Raw genomic sequence first — 14727 nt, 5'->3', positions numbered from 1 at the left:
TAGAGGCCAAACTGAAGCATAGACTGCAAACTGAATAAATTCTTTCAAGGCATATTAAAGCTGCTCATACAGAAACTACTGGCGTTTAATCTATAACCCATCTATCTCCCCACATTCAAACTCAAACATTTGTAATCTTCTCTATAAGATTGCAATGAAAATGTTGAATGGAAGTTCCTTTCTTCCCGAGCTATAAGTGTGTTCATAAAGTATTCGTTTTCTTTAGGGCATTCAAGAGTCGCGTAAGCACTACCTTCGAGTATTTTGCTCGAGCCCTGCCCTGGCCTGGCCGGCCCTGCCTGTCCTCCGTGAACTGCACTTGTTTTAATTACTGTTCCGTGTTGATTCCCCAGGACCAAAACGACCGACATAAAGTGAATTTTCAATTTTTCCATGCAACCCCCCCGACTGGCAGACCTCTGACTGGACCCCAACCCGGACCCGGACACTGCCCATAGATGGAAGTCGTCGACTTGGCTTGGTTTCGTTCTGTTTATTTGCTCGCTTGCTCTTTATTCGACTACTGTGTCACTGGTAAGATCTGGGTCTGGATGGAGTGCGTTTAGTGGGGAATACCACTTCTCCTTGCCCCCCTAGACCTCGTTGTTGTCCTCGCGAACGCGAAGACGCTGCTGCTGCTGACGCTGCCTTTTGGGCTGCTGGCGACGTCGACGCTGCTGCTTCTGCCTCTGCTGCTGCTGACGACGACGCTGCTGCTGACGGCGGCGCTTCTGCTGCTGCTGCTTCTGTCTGTTGCCGTTGCTGTTGCCGCTGCCACGGCGCTGGTTGGGGCGACGTCGCTGTTGCTGAACGCCACGACGCGTGTTCTGATTGCCATTGCCGTTGCGTATGCGGCGGCGGCGCACCACGTTGCCGCTTTGGCCGCGGCGGCGCTTCTGCTGCTGCTGGGGACGACGGCGACGACGACGATTCGGCCCCTGATTCTGCTGACCGCGCGGATGGTTGCTCTCCTGTTCCTGCTCCTTCTCCCCATCCTCCTGCTCCTGCTCCTGCTTTTCGGGGGCCTGCTCCTCCTCTTGCGACTGCGATTGAGGCTTCTCGGTGCTGACCTCCGCGGGCTGCTCGCCACCGCCTCCGCTGCCGCCTGCCTTGATGGGCTTGATCTCGCCAACCCGGACATTGGTCACCTGGTCACAGGGCACATCACTGTAGATGACCACATTGCCGTAGTTACACACGATCTGGTCCTGGCCATCATCCGCCTGACGCCCCTCGATGGACCCCATGCCGCGCTTGTCCTCGATCTCGTAGATGTTCCCAGACTTCGTGATGAATCCAGTCACCTGCAGCGGCTTGGTGTCCTTCACCTGCATTCCCGACTTCAGCTGCATCGGCTCGGCCGGCATCTCCACCTGGACCGGGACCGGAACCGGAACCGGAACGGGAACGAGATGCTTCTGCTTGTTGGGCGGGGCATTCACAATCATCATGGGCTTGGTGGGCCTCACATCCAGCTTGGGGGCACTGGTGGGCTTCACCGTGGAGCTCGTTCGGGGCGCCACCGTTTGGCCTTTGTGGTGGAAACAAAAACAATACAAAACAAAAAATAATAGTCACGTTCATTTCTGATAAAATGCGGGGGCAAGGATTAAAAAAAAATTTACCGCTCACCAGCGAGAGGTCGCTGGAAAGGGCGATGGCCCAGACCAGGACCAGGATCGTCCAGAATCCCTTATTGCATAGCATATCAACGTCTTCGTTTGCCTCAACTATCTCAACTGAGTCGCGTTCCGTTCCCCAACTGAAACTTATATCAACTTCTTGGCCAACTTGCGCATAAATCATTCCCTAACGGCATTTCTCCAGCCAATTTAGATGGTTGTTCTTTTTAATTTTTCTTTTTGCCAGCCCAGAGATCTAGCATAATTAACTATCGGGGCTCAGAGCGTGTCGAAACAGCAAGAAAAAACAAAAAGAAACGGCCAAGGGGCGACCCATTTACCAATAGAGTAGCGTCCATCCTCCATCCTCCACCTCCCCATCGCCCGTTTCCACCGCCATCTCCCGCTCGTTCTACCCCCATGCCAGGCAGAGTTCAACGGCTCAGCGACGAACTCTGGACATATGGACAACTGGACAACTGGACAGCTCATTAACATTCATATTTCTTCGATACGAGTATACGTATACGTATACGTATACGCACACGATTTTTGCCGCTGTCTAAATTCTCTTTTCGCTTCATTTTCTCACATGTTGATTATGCAAATTGCTTTCAATCGATAGCTGTTCTTGGCACCCAGTGGGCATTTTCAAATTTGACCTTAGGCCAGTCGTAGCCCAAAGAAAAAACTAAACTCGCCAACCAATACCCACTACCACTCGAAGAAGGTCGAGGAATTTACAATGTGTGTAAGAGTAGCTCCAATGATTTCCAAATAAAATAATAAACATATATTCTGTATTGTAAACACATTTGAAAGTTATTAGCTTCTTTCCACAGTCATTATGGCTTATTCTATTTATTATAATATTTTTATTACATATACAAATACAAAAAAATTGTTGCGTGCCCAAAAACGGGTTTGGATCTTGGATTTTGTTTGATATTGTTGTTGTTTTTGATATACGTACGAACAGCGGAAGTATTTATAGAAAAATAATAAATCAAAGACGGGGGTTGAGAATATCAAAAAGCGCTAACGTTTTATTCGTTTTTTTAATATCGTAGTTAAAAAACACACAACAAAGTTGTTGAAAAAATAATAATGAAGGAGTGCAAGGTACAAAATTATGGGAATGTATTGCAATTCGCTGTATGAGGAAGCGATCTATCTATCTACTTTTCAGGCCCACATACAACCTTATTATTGTCTCGTTTGCTCGAAATGTATGTATGAAAAATATCCCATATCATCTCATTGCTCTGATTTGCCATCCAGTGGAAGATTTTCTCCGGAAGCTAGGAAAACTTTTTGTACTTTTGTACTGTTCTTATTAACATATGTATAATCAGTGAAGGGGAAAAAAAATGATACCAATTGTTGATCGAAAGAACAAATACCGCCATCCTGAGATATCTGCACTTTCTCCCACAAACAGAAATGGCATGCATTTTTTCACGTTTATTTCCAATCAAAAACTTTCACAAATTAAAAAAATATATACACACATACATATATAAAAAAAATAACTGCCTTTAGGTGTTGAAATGGAGATGATCCATCAGGAGTTTTTAATCTTTTTAGTGCCTGCGATGGCCGTGGTGATGGCGCTGGTCCTGGCGGTGCTCGTGGCGGTCTTCCTGGCCGTGGCGCTGAGCATAGGTGCGCAATGCCTGGGCCAGCTCTGAGAGGGATCCCTTCTGGGTCTTCTCCTGCTTGCGCTCCTGCTGCCTCTTGAGCTCCTTGCACATCTTCTTCAGCTGCTTGCGCTCCTTCCTGCCCGACTTGGAGGACTTTCCCTCGCCGCTGTCCTCCTCGGAGGAGGATCCGCCGCGCTTCTTGCGTCTGCTCAGCTCGGCGCACTGCTGCAGCAGCTTCTCGGCCTCCTCATCGCCAGCGTCCTTGGGCTTGGGGGTGGTTGTAGTAATTGTAGTGGTGCTGGTGGTACTGGGAGTAGTACTAGAGGTAGTTGTGCTGGGACTGGGTGTTGTATTGCTGGTGGTTGTGCTCGGAGTAGTGCTGGTGGTTGTCGTACTGGGAGATGCAGTTTTGGGCTCTGGTTTCGGAGTTGTCGTCGTTGTCGTTGTGGTTGTGCTGCTGGTCGTTGTCGTGGAACTCGCCTTATCCTCCACGGGCTTGGGAGTGGTTGTGGTGCTTGTCGTCGTCGTCGTCGTCGTCGTCGCCGGGGAGCTGTCCTGGGGACGGGCCAGACAGCAGCCGACCATCAGCAGGCCAAATATTATCAACGTAGCCGCACGCATTTTCTAGCAAGTAAAAACTCGTATTTCCCTCGGTCCAAGTAGCGCACAGTAGTCGACCACAACTAAATAGAGATCAAGTCTAGGCATTTGCTTATATATGCGGCACTTAGCGGGTCTCCCTCCACCCTGCCACGCCATCAGATGCCATGGAGCCTTGCCTTCGAGCAGAGAGCATCAGATGCCGAGAGCCGTACGCGCCGCGCCGTCCGACTGGTTTTTGGGATACGATTAGAAAAGCGTCTATAAATTGTCATTATACATTGAAATTTTATAAACAATTTTTTTATACTTCGGGGATTTTTTCTTTGCTATCAGCACCCTACAGACGAATTAGCCAAGTCCATAGGAGTTGGCCATAAGCTGTGGCAGCTGGCAAAATGTTGGCAGAGCTGTCTATGCCTCACCCCACCCCTCAACACACATCGGATGGTATACATTGTGTTTATAAACATATGTGTGAGTACATATGTACAGTGTCCAAAAATAATGTCAATATATCAGATTTTTTTTTGCCGCCACTGTTTTGCCGCTTTTCTGTTTTCAGCTTGCGTTGGTCATTAACGCTTCTGAGAATTGTCTGCTGCCATAAATAAATCGTTCTCGCCTTCTTATTCCTCTCGCCAGCGCTGCTTATCAGCCATATACTCGTGTATATATGTATGTACATATGTACACTGCTTTCCTACATGCTTAATATTTACATACTCGAGCTATTTATGTATATTTTGCATAACTATACCCTTACACGATGACAATACATCTTTCTGAGTCATTTGTAGGCTGAACGTCGATAGTTTTCGTAGTTGCCTCTGCAATAGTCTCATGTACATATTACTTTTAAATCGAAGATAAATATTGTGAACTTCAATAATGAAATCAAAAATGTTTTTTTTCTATTTCACATACAATCCCTGGGGCTATAAGATGTAGGTATATTTAAGGCCCTAGTTAAAAAATTATTTGAATATTACACTAAACAATCTATTAATCTGGACTGATTAATTTTATTACAAAATGGTAATATAATAATAGAATATAAAATAGAATTAAATACGATCAAATATGAATTGAAATTTGTTGGGTATTGCCATCTGCGGCCTTGAGTCTTTTTTTCTTCGGCTTCAGGTTTCTTTTGTTTTATAGGAAAATACGTACATATTGGATGGGTCTTCTTTTTTATTATTATTGTTTTTTGTTTTTGTTTTTTTTTGTAGCATGCGTTTTTGCGGCTCGCTCATAATGCCACTAATTGTTTATCAATTACACTTGTTAATTGTTTAATTCGACTGAAAAGTGACGATTCGCGACTGGGCTGGATACTGGAATCGGCATATGCGGCGGGGGGCAGGATGTGACTGGAATATCATACAAACTGCCACATTTATTCAGAGTTTGCACAGATGGGTCCATGGATATCATGACCCCTGTCCCTTTGCCTTCCCCTTCCCCTTCCCCTTACCCTACCCTTGCCCACACACAACCAGCTCCCACGATTACTTGCTCTTTTTTTGTGCGCTGCACATTTGTTGTCTGTTTGCAATTTGTACAAGTAATTGAATAAAAAACGTGCCACAAAAAAAAAACAAGTAATTAAAAAGCGCAAAAAGACAAAGAACGAAAAATTAAATCCCCGCGCGCACTGCGACGCAGCTGAGAGCAGGAGAAAACGTGGCTCCAGTGGGTGGGATCAGGCAGCACCACGTAATCCATATGGAAACGTTTTCAGCATTTCAGCGGAGTAGAGAGAATATGTTAATTGCGTGTGAAACCGCTTCAGCGAGTCCGTCCCTGCCACTCCGCCACCCCGCCACTCGCGATATTTACTCTTATTTATTACTTATTATAATTATAATTTATTTTTATTTGCATTCTCTTTCCAGGAAGCCATGCCATGCCGTACGTACGAGTCTAGGCTACTGTTCCGCTTGTCCTGGGCTCCCAGACTGCAGTTGTTCGTCGGGGAAAGTTCCGAGTTGTGCTATGAATTGGAATTCAAATGTTTCTCTACGAAAAGAAATGTTGCCCAATCTAGTTGGCGCTTACTTTGTTTTCTTGCCCTTATCCAGACACAAATTCTCTCCAGTCAGTCGTTGGGGCGGAGTCGATTCGGAAACTAAATTACAAATTTAGAATTTTTTATTTTTACTTTTTTTTTTTACTTTTGTATCGAAATTCGAAGCAGTCAAAATTGAATTATGTCCAATAAGCAGAGCCATGACGTTGCACCGATGTCCACGGAATCTTCGGGAGGGGGGAAAATGGCTTGTCACGATCTGACCGAGATGGTAATGCAGCTGAAGGCGTCAATCTTGTCGCTGCCGCTGCCTCCGCCACCCCGGGAGAAGTCAATGATGACCTTGGAGCAGCAAATGCTAGCATTTACTCAGGAGGCGGCTCCTCTTGCCTCTGTGATGCCTGAACCAAAGCCGCTAAAACTGCTCTGTATGCGACCTGCAGGACGCGGAGAGAGCCCGGGGAACCTGAAAAATGCAGCAGCACCTTGTGCTGCCCCCGCAGGACCAATGCCGGAGGATCCACCAAATCCTTCGCTGGATCTGGGAATAAAAAGGGATGACAGTGCGGGACAAAGCCCAAGCCAGAACTAAACGACGCTGGACCATCTGCCCAGGGAAGCTCTGAATTAATTTACAACATACAACTTTTGTTACAACTGGATCCAAGCTCTCCTCACCGACTGCAGCTCTTTTTTTCGAATATTCATAAATATATGCAAAATTCCAAGACAGTTACTTAATAATACTTAATAAATAATTATAAATTATTTTCTGGGGGCGCTCGAACGAAGCGGGTGTGCGGGTGAAGCGGGGGCTTGCGCCCTAGCTATTAATTATAATAATTATGTATAATTGTTAATTAAATGATTATATTAGACCGACATGCGGTGAGTACTTTTTTATAGTTCATTTTATTATTATTTTCCATACAAAATTTGAAAAGTTCAGATATTTATGTAGGTATGCGCTGAATTACTGAATCTTTTATATATATAAGTATGTACTATACCATAGAGAATTGCTTTGTAAATGCTTTAAATTAGCAACATCCTTAAATTTGTATATTGAAAACTGGGCTTATATTTATGTTCTTCAGTTCTCAATGACTCTCCCATTAAATGCTTAGAAATCACTTCAGCTGTAGCTATATGAAACGAATTTCTATTCATTCGAGGATTTTAGTAATGGCTCTTCAATGCTAGAAGCATTTCATTCTTGGCTGCTGGAATATTCTGCCCTTTTAGTTGCATAATCCCCACTTGCAGAAGCCTCGTTCCTGTTAAATGTCCGTCATTTAAATTGGGGATAACTTCGGTGCTGCTCCTTGTTGAATGTTTACAATGGCCAAAACTGCAGTTGCATGTCAAACCTCTTTCCGAGCCCCGGCGAGAACCTCTTCCCGTTGCTCTATTTCGCTCAAATTCAGATACACAGATCAGGCTCACAGATGCACCCCGCTCACAGCCCGCTCGGGCAAAAAGCATCATCATAAGCGTTTCAGTAATGAGCGCGCAGAAGAACTTTCCTACGGCGATGATGGGCAAAAGAAAGTTGACACGGCCCAAAAGAACCGAATCCGACTCGCAGCCGCCCAGTCAAGTCGACTTCTTCAAGTGCATTTCCATCTTATTCCTCAGATCTATTCTCACCCCCAATCCCTCCCATCCCCCTCGGCGTACCTTGACTTGCGGAAAATTTTCGCTGACAAGTGCATTTTCATAAAGATAATATTTCAGGGCTCTTCAAGTGAGAATGAGAGGAGCGGAGCGGAGCGGAGCACCAGTAGTTCACCAAAGTACTCGTAAAACTTGAGTGCGCTGTCAGGCCGGGCAAACATCGCGCATACGCCACGTCGCACAGAACCGCTCCTGGGCAGTGCAGGCCGCTGAATGGCCGCCATATGAACTAAAACCGAAGGACAGTTGGGCCATGGCCTAAAAAGCGAGCCGAAGACGATCCAAATTTTAGACGGTGACGAGGCTGAGGGAGCCGAACGGAGACGAACCACAGCCGAAGTGCCTCGGATAACAGGCGCAGGCGCTGGGAGCGGGCAGCGACGTCGTCCCGGACAGCGGCAGAGCCGTTAACAGAGGCCTAACAGCAGCTTGTCAGAGTGGGAACAGTTTTGCTCAGGCCTCGGGTCTTTGTGCGGCGTTGTGTGCCGGAAAGAGCACGACCCAGAGGGAGCGAAGGAGGCATAAAGACCTGGCTCTAACTTTAGTTGTTTTTCTTTCATTCCACCTTTTTTTGGGGGTTTTTGCGGCATTTTCACTTTGATGCGTGTGGCATGTTTAACGGCACTTGATGATGCAACAACAGCAGTACAGCAGCAGCAGTACAAGTGCACCCAAGCCCCCACTCTCACCTGCCTCTCCCCCTGTCCAAAAGCATCCAACATGGCAAATGCATTTCAATTGCTTCCAATTCTCGTTGCACTTCATTAAACTCAATGTCGACATTCGACAGCAGCCGAAAAAGGACCATGTGGAGCGTGTGGCGCATGTGGATCGGGACGGGGTACTTGCGCCTGGGGGCCTGGGGGCCTGGGGACCGGGTACCGGGGACCAAGAGGCAGGCCTGACCTGCCTTGTCAGTGCTGTGCCACGTGACCTTCACACAGAGAAGGAGGAAGCGATGGAGCCAGAGACAGACTCATGTACGCACTGCCTGTGGCACGAGAGGGACCGACGCCGCTCCATCGAGAGGCCGCATCACGTAGCCAAAAGAATGAAGACCACAACAACAGAAAAATTTTCGCTAAAACTTCGAGTATATCATCTTTTGTTGTTGTTAACATTCCAGGAAATGCTTTCGCTTGATTTTCAGATGCCCATATGGCAGTGGGGCCGCATATGGGCAAGTGAACGCCGAGAAATCCTATAACTGATTTTTTTCGACATAGCCTCAGTCCGAGAACACACAAAATCCGATCACAATACTCCACAATACTCACAAATACTCCATTCCCACTGACGATTTCCGAGCGAATTTCCCCTAATGGAACATTTTTCCAAATTTTTTCCTAACCTTAGCGAAGCGTTGCATTGGTAAAATCGTTTTCTGTTTCGGTTTTTCGTGACGAGCCTCTCTGCATTTGTCCATTTTAATCAGCACCGCAGGCAGACAGGAAAATGTGCCTAAAAAAAAAACAAAAAGAATGTGATTAGATAATGTAATTTTGCAAAGAATTCACCTTTCTCTCAGTCCACAATACACTTTTCCCCCTGCGTATTGCCGTGTGCATTCCGACATTTGTACTGTCCATTGGTTTGTCACTTAAATGGCAAATGGCAAGAGGAAAGGCCTCACCTGACTGCTCCAGAAGATCCATTTTCCATGCCAGCGCCTCTTTGTGGCCTTCTGGTTCTGGGTCTGGTCATGGTTCTAGGCCCTGCCTGCATCAACTGCCTGAAACACGTTTTTTCGACAAAATCCGGAGGCATTCGGATGGACGGCCTGATGAGCTGCAATCTGAGCCACTTAAACGAGCTAAAGGGGTGGGGAGAAAGCTTGCTTTGAGTTTAGTTCGAAAAGTAATCGAATGCTATAATTTCCATTAAACTGATTTCCCACGGGTAAGTGCAAGTCAAGCCAGCAAATGTTGCAGTGTTCCTCTGCCTCCACCTCCAGCTGCACCACCACACCGTTCGACATTTTGGGAGACTGGAGGCCGGAGGCTGGAGCCTGACTTGTCGCGGCAGCTGCCTCAAAGGCGGAGGAGGCCGGAGATCAGGGGAGTATGCGGCAAAGCCACCAGTTAATGGCCACATGCATAAAAACTTTCCCCCAGACCAACGGCCAAACGGAAACAGAAAGAGGACACAGCCGAATGGAGGACACAGCACGAGAGCGAGTCCGTGTATGCAGTATATGCAACATTTTATCCATCCATTCCACAGCCATCACAGCATCACAGCCGTCTCCAGGGACCCCGACCGAAGTCGAGATTCTCAAGTCCGGCTACAGCTCCAAATGAAAAATAAATTGAATTAAATACCAACTGTGCAAAGACGATTGGCCCAGCCCCATATAAATAAATCAACAGCTAAAAGTGCTCACGAGGCCAAAAGCCCAACTGTCAAGTCGGCCAAATATTGCAGCTTTCTGTCGTTGAATTTTCTTTGAGAGGAAGCCGCAGGCCTTGAAGATCAGCTCTATTGTAAACAATGCCAAAGCTAGCAGCAATAGTCGTAGTACAGGCTTCTGATGGGAGACTTTTAGTTGGTTTTTCCCACAAGCCAATGATCGCCTTCGTCGTGCGTCCCCAAAGAAGGTTCCCTTTCTCCAATGCATCCACAACCACACCACATCCATACAAAACAAATCCGTAACAAAGCGGCACTCAGCGCCCAAAGCCAAGCCCAATCCAAGTTGCGGCTCAAGTGTCTTTTCTTTACAGTAGAAGGAGTGTAGAGGGGGTGCTTGTGTCCAGATCCATGCCCGAGAACCTCAAAATCTGTCAGAGTATTCTTATCGCCGTTAGTCTGTCCCAGAGGATGGACGATGCAGAGCGACATGGAGTTGAAGATGAGTTCTGTTGGTCCTTTTCCTGGTTCTGTTCCTGTTCCTTGTCCTTGTCCTGCTCTTGGTCATCGTCCTATTGCTGCTTCTTACTTAAGCCGCTTTGAGCATGCATGGTACGAGTAAGGGAAAAACGGGCCTAACCACAGCTGCTCTTGCACTGTCGGGCCACTCCCAGAGCGGGCTCTAAGAAGAGCTCCTCGTAAGGTCTTCGGATATGGGTCGGGAAAGGGTGAGCCGGGTTGGGCAGTACTTGCCGGGGAACGAGCAACGATGACTGTCACCTGCGACTTATGCAAATCACCGACCAACAACTGAAAAATAATTTTCCACATTTCCGCTACAAATAAAAACCAATTCACTTTGCTAATATGGCCACAGTGAGGACTCATCCGGAATGCCGGAGTAGGCAGGCAGCCAATGATGGTGGGCATGATCGGGGGCACGGAACTGCGTTTGGGGGGTGTACGCAGGGCCCCAACAAAACTTTCTGCACGCAATGCAATCATTTTGTTGCACAATATACACGCTCGTATTTACCCTATCAAAGGGCCACGTTCTTCTTTGGTGATGTTCGAAATATTTGAAGCCGGAAAGCCAATTGATTTTAATCATCTGTTGCCCCCCGGTAGACAGACTCTGTCTGATTGCATTCTGTCTGTCATTGAAAAGCTACCATCCAGAATGGTTTAATCAGAATTCAAATCCTTTCTAGCTTACACTTGGGGATTTATTCCATACCAAGTTGCAGAAAACATTAAAATCTGTTAAAATTCGTAGGAATCAATTTGGATAAAACTTTTGTGTGTTTTGTCTTGTGAAATTTTCTATAAAAGGAGAACTCAGTGTTCAACCCAGAAATTAATTACTTATTTTGGAATATCTATGTTTCTGGAAGTTCTGGAAAAAAACCAATTGTGATTCGAGTGTCTCTCCTTGGGGGTAATGAGTGTATTTTTCACTTCGACTTGGGGCCGTTTGTTTCCTTGTGATATTTCCATAAGCTGCCGCTTACCCCCTCTATACCCGTGCCACCCCTTTTCAATGTTTCTTTTTCGCATTTGTTGAATGTCAGTCAGTCGGTCTGTCAGTTAGTCAGTATGTCAGTCAAGTTGGACGTTCGCTACGTTCGGGAGTCGCATTTTCAAGTCGTTAAATGCTTTTGCAGCTCGTCATTGTCGTTGGCATTGTGGCTGCACTTGTTCACCCCCTTACCACTCTTGCACTACGAGTATATGTGTATCTAACCCTGTCCTTCCCCCCTTTGTGTGTGTGTGTGTGTGTGTGTTAGCCTCTGGGTTTGTTTCGTGTCGCTGGCATTGTCAATGCTTTCGACTTCCTTCCGCTTTGGCCAACAAATTTGCGTCGCGCATGCAGGCCAGGCAAACATAATCATCATTATTGCTGCAATCAGCATATTTGGCAGGCTTAAAGGTCCTGTTCCGAGTCAGTCTGCCTGCCGCTCGCCCTCCTTCTGTCCTGCGGGAAAACACGGAAGCATTATAAATTTTCCCAGCCCCAGCCGCAGCCGCAGTCCCTGTCGTACCCCCTCCAACCGTTTCCTACCCATACCCTGGCCCACTCTTCGTTTAGTTGTGTGGTTATGCTTAATATCCGTCATTAAAATTTTTGTTTTTTTTTTCCTCTGTTGAAAGAGGAACTGAAACCGTAGCCGAAGCTCTGGAATAGTAGGAGCTTCAGCCGGGACATGGGCCACGGCGAGTGCGTGGGTCGGTCCGGGTCCGGGTCCGGGTCCGGGTCCGGGTCTGGGGCTCCGAACTGAACTGAACTCCGTTGAACTGAGACTGAGCCAATACACATGCATTATGCAAATATTATATGGGCTAGTGCATAGCACGATAAGAATCCATTGCGCAGAAATTAATTAGTCAATTTGCATGAAATTTATGTACAAAGCGCGAACAAACGAAACGAAAATGAGTGGGTTAAAAAGGAAGACCGAGCACCAGACTTTGGCTTTTGTTTTGAGCCATTTTTGGGGTAAAAACCATAACTGAAAAAAAGGGATTAGTATGACATTAGACCTAGCGATCTGATTTATTTGAAGGACAGAGATAGCATGAAACAATTCGGCAAATTGGAGTCTGAACCCTGAAGACGCGTCACGTACTGAGATAGACTGGGGCTCTAAAATTTGTTTAAGGAATGTATGAAAGATAATGTATGCAGCCATCGATCGGCCTTCAAAACTTTGTGACTTCAGCCTTTCGTCTGGGAAATATAAAGTTTTAACTCAGTTTCAATCAACTTCAATCAGCAGCAGGGAAATATTATCAAATTAATCAGAGAAATCGTTAAAAATTATCAAGAACAAGCATTTTGAAACCTGTCGGTAAAAATAATCTTTTCCAAAGGCGAGAAATTTATGTTTTTTATTATAAAGCTGCAAAATCAGCTTTGAATTGAATTACAATTAAATTATAGCTTAACGACTTCTTTCGAACAGTCTGGCAACTCTTTTCGATGTATTTTGTATCGGAGCAGAGTTGCTCTCAATAATTATCTACGCCTGGAAACGTCATCCACGTATTTCTTTCTGGTAAAATTTGCAAGTTTCAACATCCAACCTCGAAAAAAGGTAAGTCCTTTGGAGAAATTGTAATTCTTTTTGTCGACTCATCATCTCTACACAAGGTTAAGCAACTGGAATCATAATGGAGCCTCAACCGAGCGCAACTTGTGACGGCTGCGACCTTTGGGGCAACGGAATAACTGGCTGCCGCTACAAGTGCCTGCAGTGCGCCGACTTTGATTTGTGTCAGAGCTGCTATGACGCCAAGGTGGTGAGTGGGCGGCACAAGTCGGAGCATCCAATGCAGTGCCTGCTGGACGAGGATGCTAAGAAGCTGTACTTTGCCGGGGAGCCAATTCCCTATCTGAACGCCGATAGCTTCACTTGCCCCATCTGCGGCACCATGGGCCATTCGTACCACGAACTTGTGAAGCATGTGGTTGCCCAGCACAACGACGACCGCAGCGACGCCATCTGTCCACTGTGCGTGGCCGTGCCCATGGCCCCACCCGACCGCTTGCTCAAAATTTCGCAGCACTTTCGCCGTCAGCATCGCGAGCCGTCGAACATTCGCGATGCCGTTGCCAGTGCAGGGGAGGAGTCGGGAACATCCGACATTGCCGATCGCTTCTCCCGTCTCTCTTTAGGAGAGGCTGCGCGCTCCAGACTGCCAATACGTCATCTGCTCGTCCGTGTCACTCGGCCATCCAATCGCTTGCCCCCCGATACTAGCAGCGAGGAGGACTAAGCTGCCTAAGCAAATCTGTTCCGCTAAAGATGTGGAGGATCTACACCTACAGAGATCAACGCACACCGCCTACACACACTATGCATATCTGTACGGATCCACTGTCTCCACGCACACATTAATACACATACACGAACACTAAATATGCATACAAATGAACGCCGCAACTATGCTGGAAAGTTTTCGTTCTATTTGAATGCATTTTCTTGGACATTTTTGCTGCTACACACATACACATACACATACACATACCAGGAGATACACTGCCACAAAAGAACTTACAAAATTCATGTTCAGACATTCAGTAATCAATTGTATCCCATGAAAATTACTGCACTACGCTACAGATGCTTTGTACTTCCCATGAGGGCTTGCGTTAGTGGTAGTAAAAATCCTAAATAATGATCGAAAACTTTCGTTTTAGATATGTATTTTTTTTTTTTTTTTTTTACCCAATGTATCGGAGCACTACGACACCTACGCACACAAACAGACATAAATTTTGTTAAATACAAGAAATAAATTACAGAAAAAAACACACTAAAACCAGAAAATGTAACCATTTGAAGGATCTTTCATTTGGCAGGATCTTTCAAGTCAAAAGATAGAGATATTTCTGGCACTTTTGCTAAAAGCGAACAAAGAGACAAATAAAAAGAGAATGTAGCGGCCTTTACATATATTTAATATTATCATTAAATTTGAAATATATTGTAAAATGTACATACAAATAAAACAGCCACACGGGCACGACAACCAACGTCCCGACTGGTTTCAATTATCCTTGGTATGTGTTTTCCTGGAAAAGCATCAAGGAATATAGCCGATCACTATGCAAACCGATCTAAAAGTGCCTTGGCTTGGCTCTTCAAAAACTTCACAACTTCAAAACTTTCCAAGATAAAGACTCTGTCCGATATCCAGTTGCAATTAAAGATTCATTTTCGAATTTCTTTTCCTTCTGCCTGAGTGGAGCAGAGGCAGACCTTCCCTGCGGCCCGCTCAAACTAATTACGTAAGTAGG

The 14727-nt window shown here is 46.0% G+C and overlaps 3 protein-coding genes across 3 annotated transcripts; 1 reads left to right on the top strand and 2 right to left on the bottom strand.

The window, feature by feature from the left end:
- Positions 1 to 593: 593 nt before the first annotated feature.
- LOC6598480 (UPF0746 protein DDB_G0281095) lies at positions 594 to 1707 on the bottom strand. The gene is made up of 3 exons (XM_026990478.1): positions 1626 to 1707; positions 1398 to 1531; positions 594 to 1346 (listed from the first exon to the last, which is right to left on the bottom strand). The coding sequence occupies exons 1-3, from the start codon at positions 1705 to 1707 to the stop codon at positions 594 to 596; spliced, it is 969 nt and encodes a 322-aa protein (XP_026846279.1).
- Positions 1708 to 3071: 1364 nt separating this feature from the next.
- Positions 3072 to 3952, bottom strand: LOC6598481 (cell wall protein DAN4). The gene has a single exon (XM_002023636.2). The coding sequence runs from the start codon at positions 3884 to 3886 to the stop codon at positions 3206 to 3208; it is 681 nt and encodes a 226-aa protein (XP_002023672.1). The 5' UTR covers positions 3887 to 3952; the 3' UTR covers positions 3072 to 3205.
- Positions 3953 to 13011: 9059 nt separating this feature from the next.
- On the top strand, positions 13012 to 14095 carry LOC6598483 (E3 ubiquitin-protein ligase KCMF1). The gene is made up of 2 exons (XM_002023638.2): positions 13012 to 13021; positions 13078 to 14095. Exon 2 carries the CDS (start codon positions 13098 to 13100, stop codon positions 13701 to 13703), a length of 606 nt encoding a protein of 201 aa, XP_002023674.1. The 5' UTR covers positions 13012 to 13021; positions 13078 to 13097; the 3' UTR covers positions 13704 to 14095.
- Positions 14096 to 14727: the final 632 nt, after the last annotated feature.

The sequence above is a fragment of the Drosophila persimilis genome, unplaced genomic scaffold (assembly GCF_003286085.1).
Source record: "Drosophila persimilis strain 14011-0111.01,24,50 unplaced genomic scaffold, DperRS2 tig00000579-arrow-pilon, whole genome shotgun sequence".
NCBI classification, from domain to species: domain Eukaryota; kingdom Metazoa; phylum Arthropoda; class Insecta; order Diptera; family Drosophilidae; genus Drosophila; species Drosophila persimilis.
Note: the sequence above shows the minus strand (reverse complement) of the source record. Positions and strands in the feature narration are given on the sequence as shown.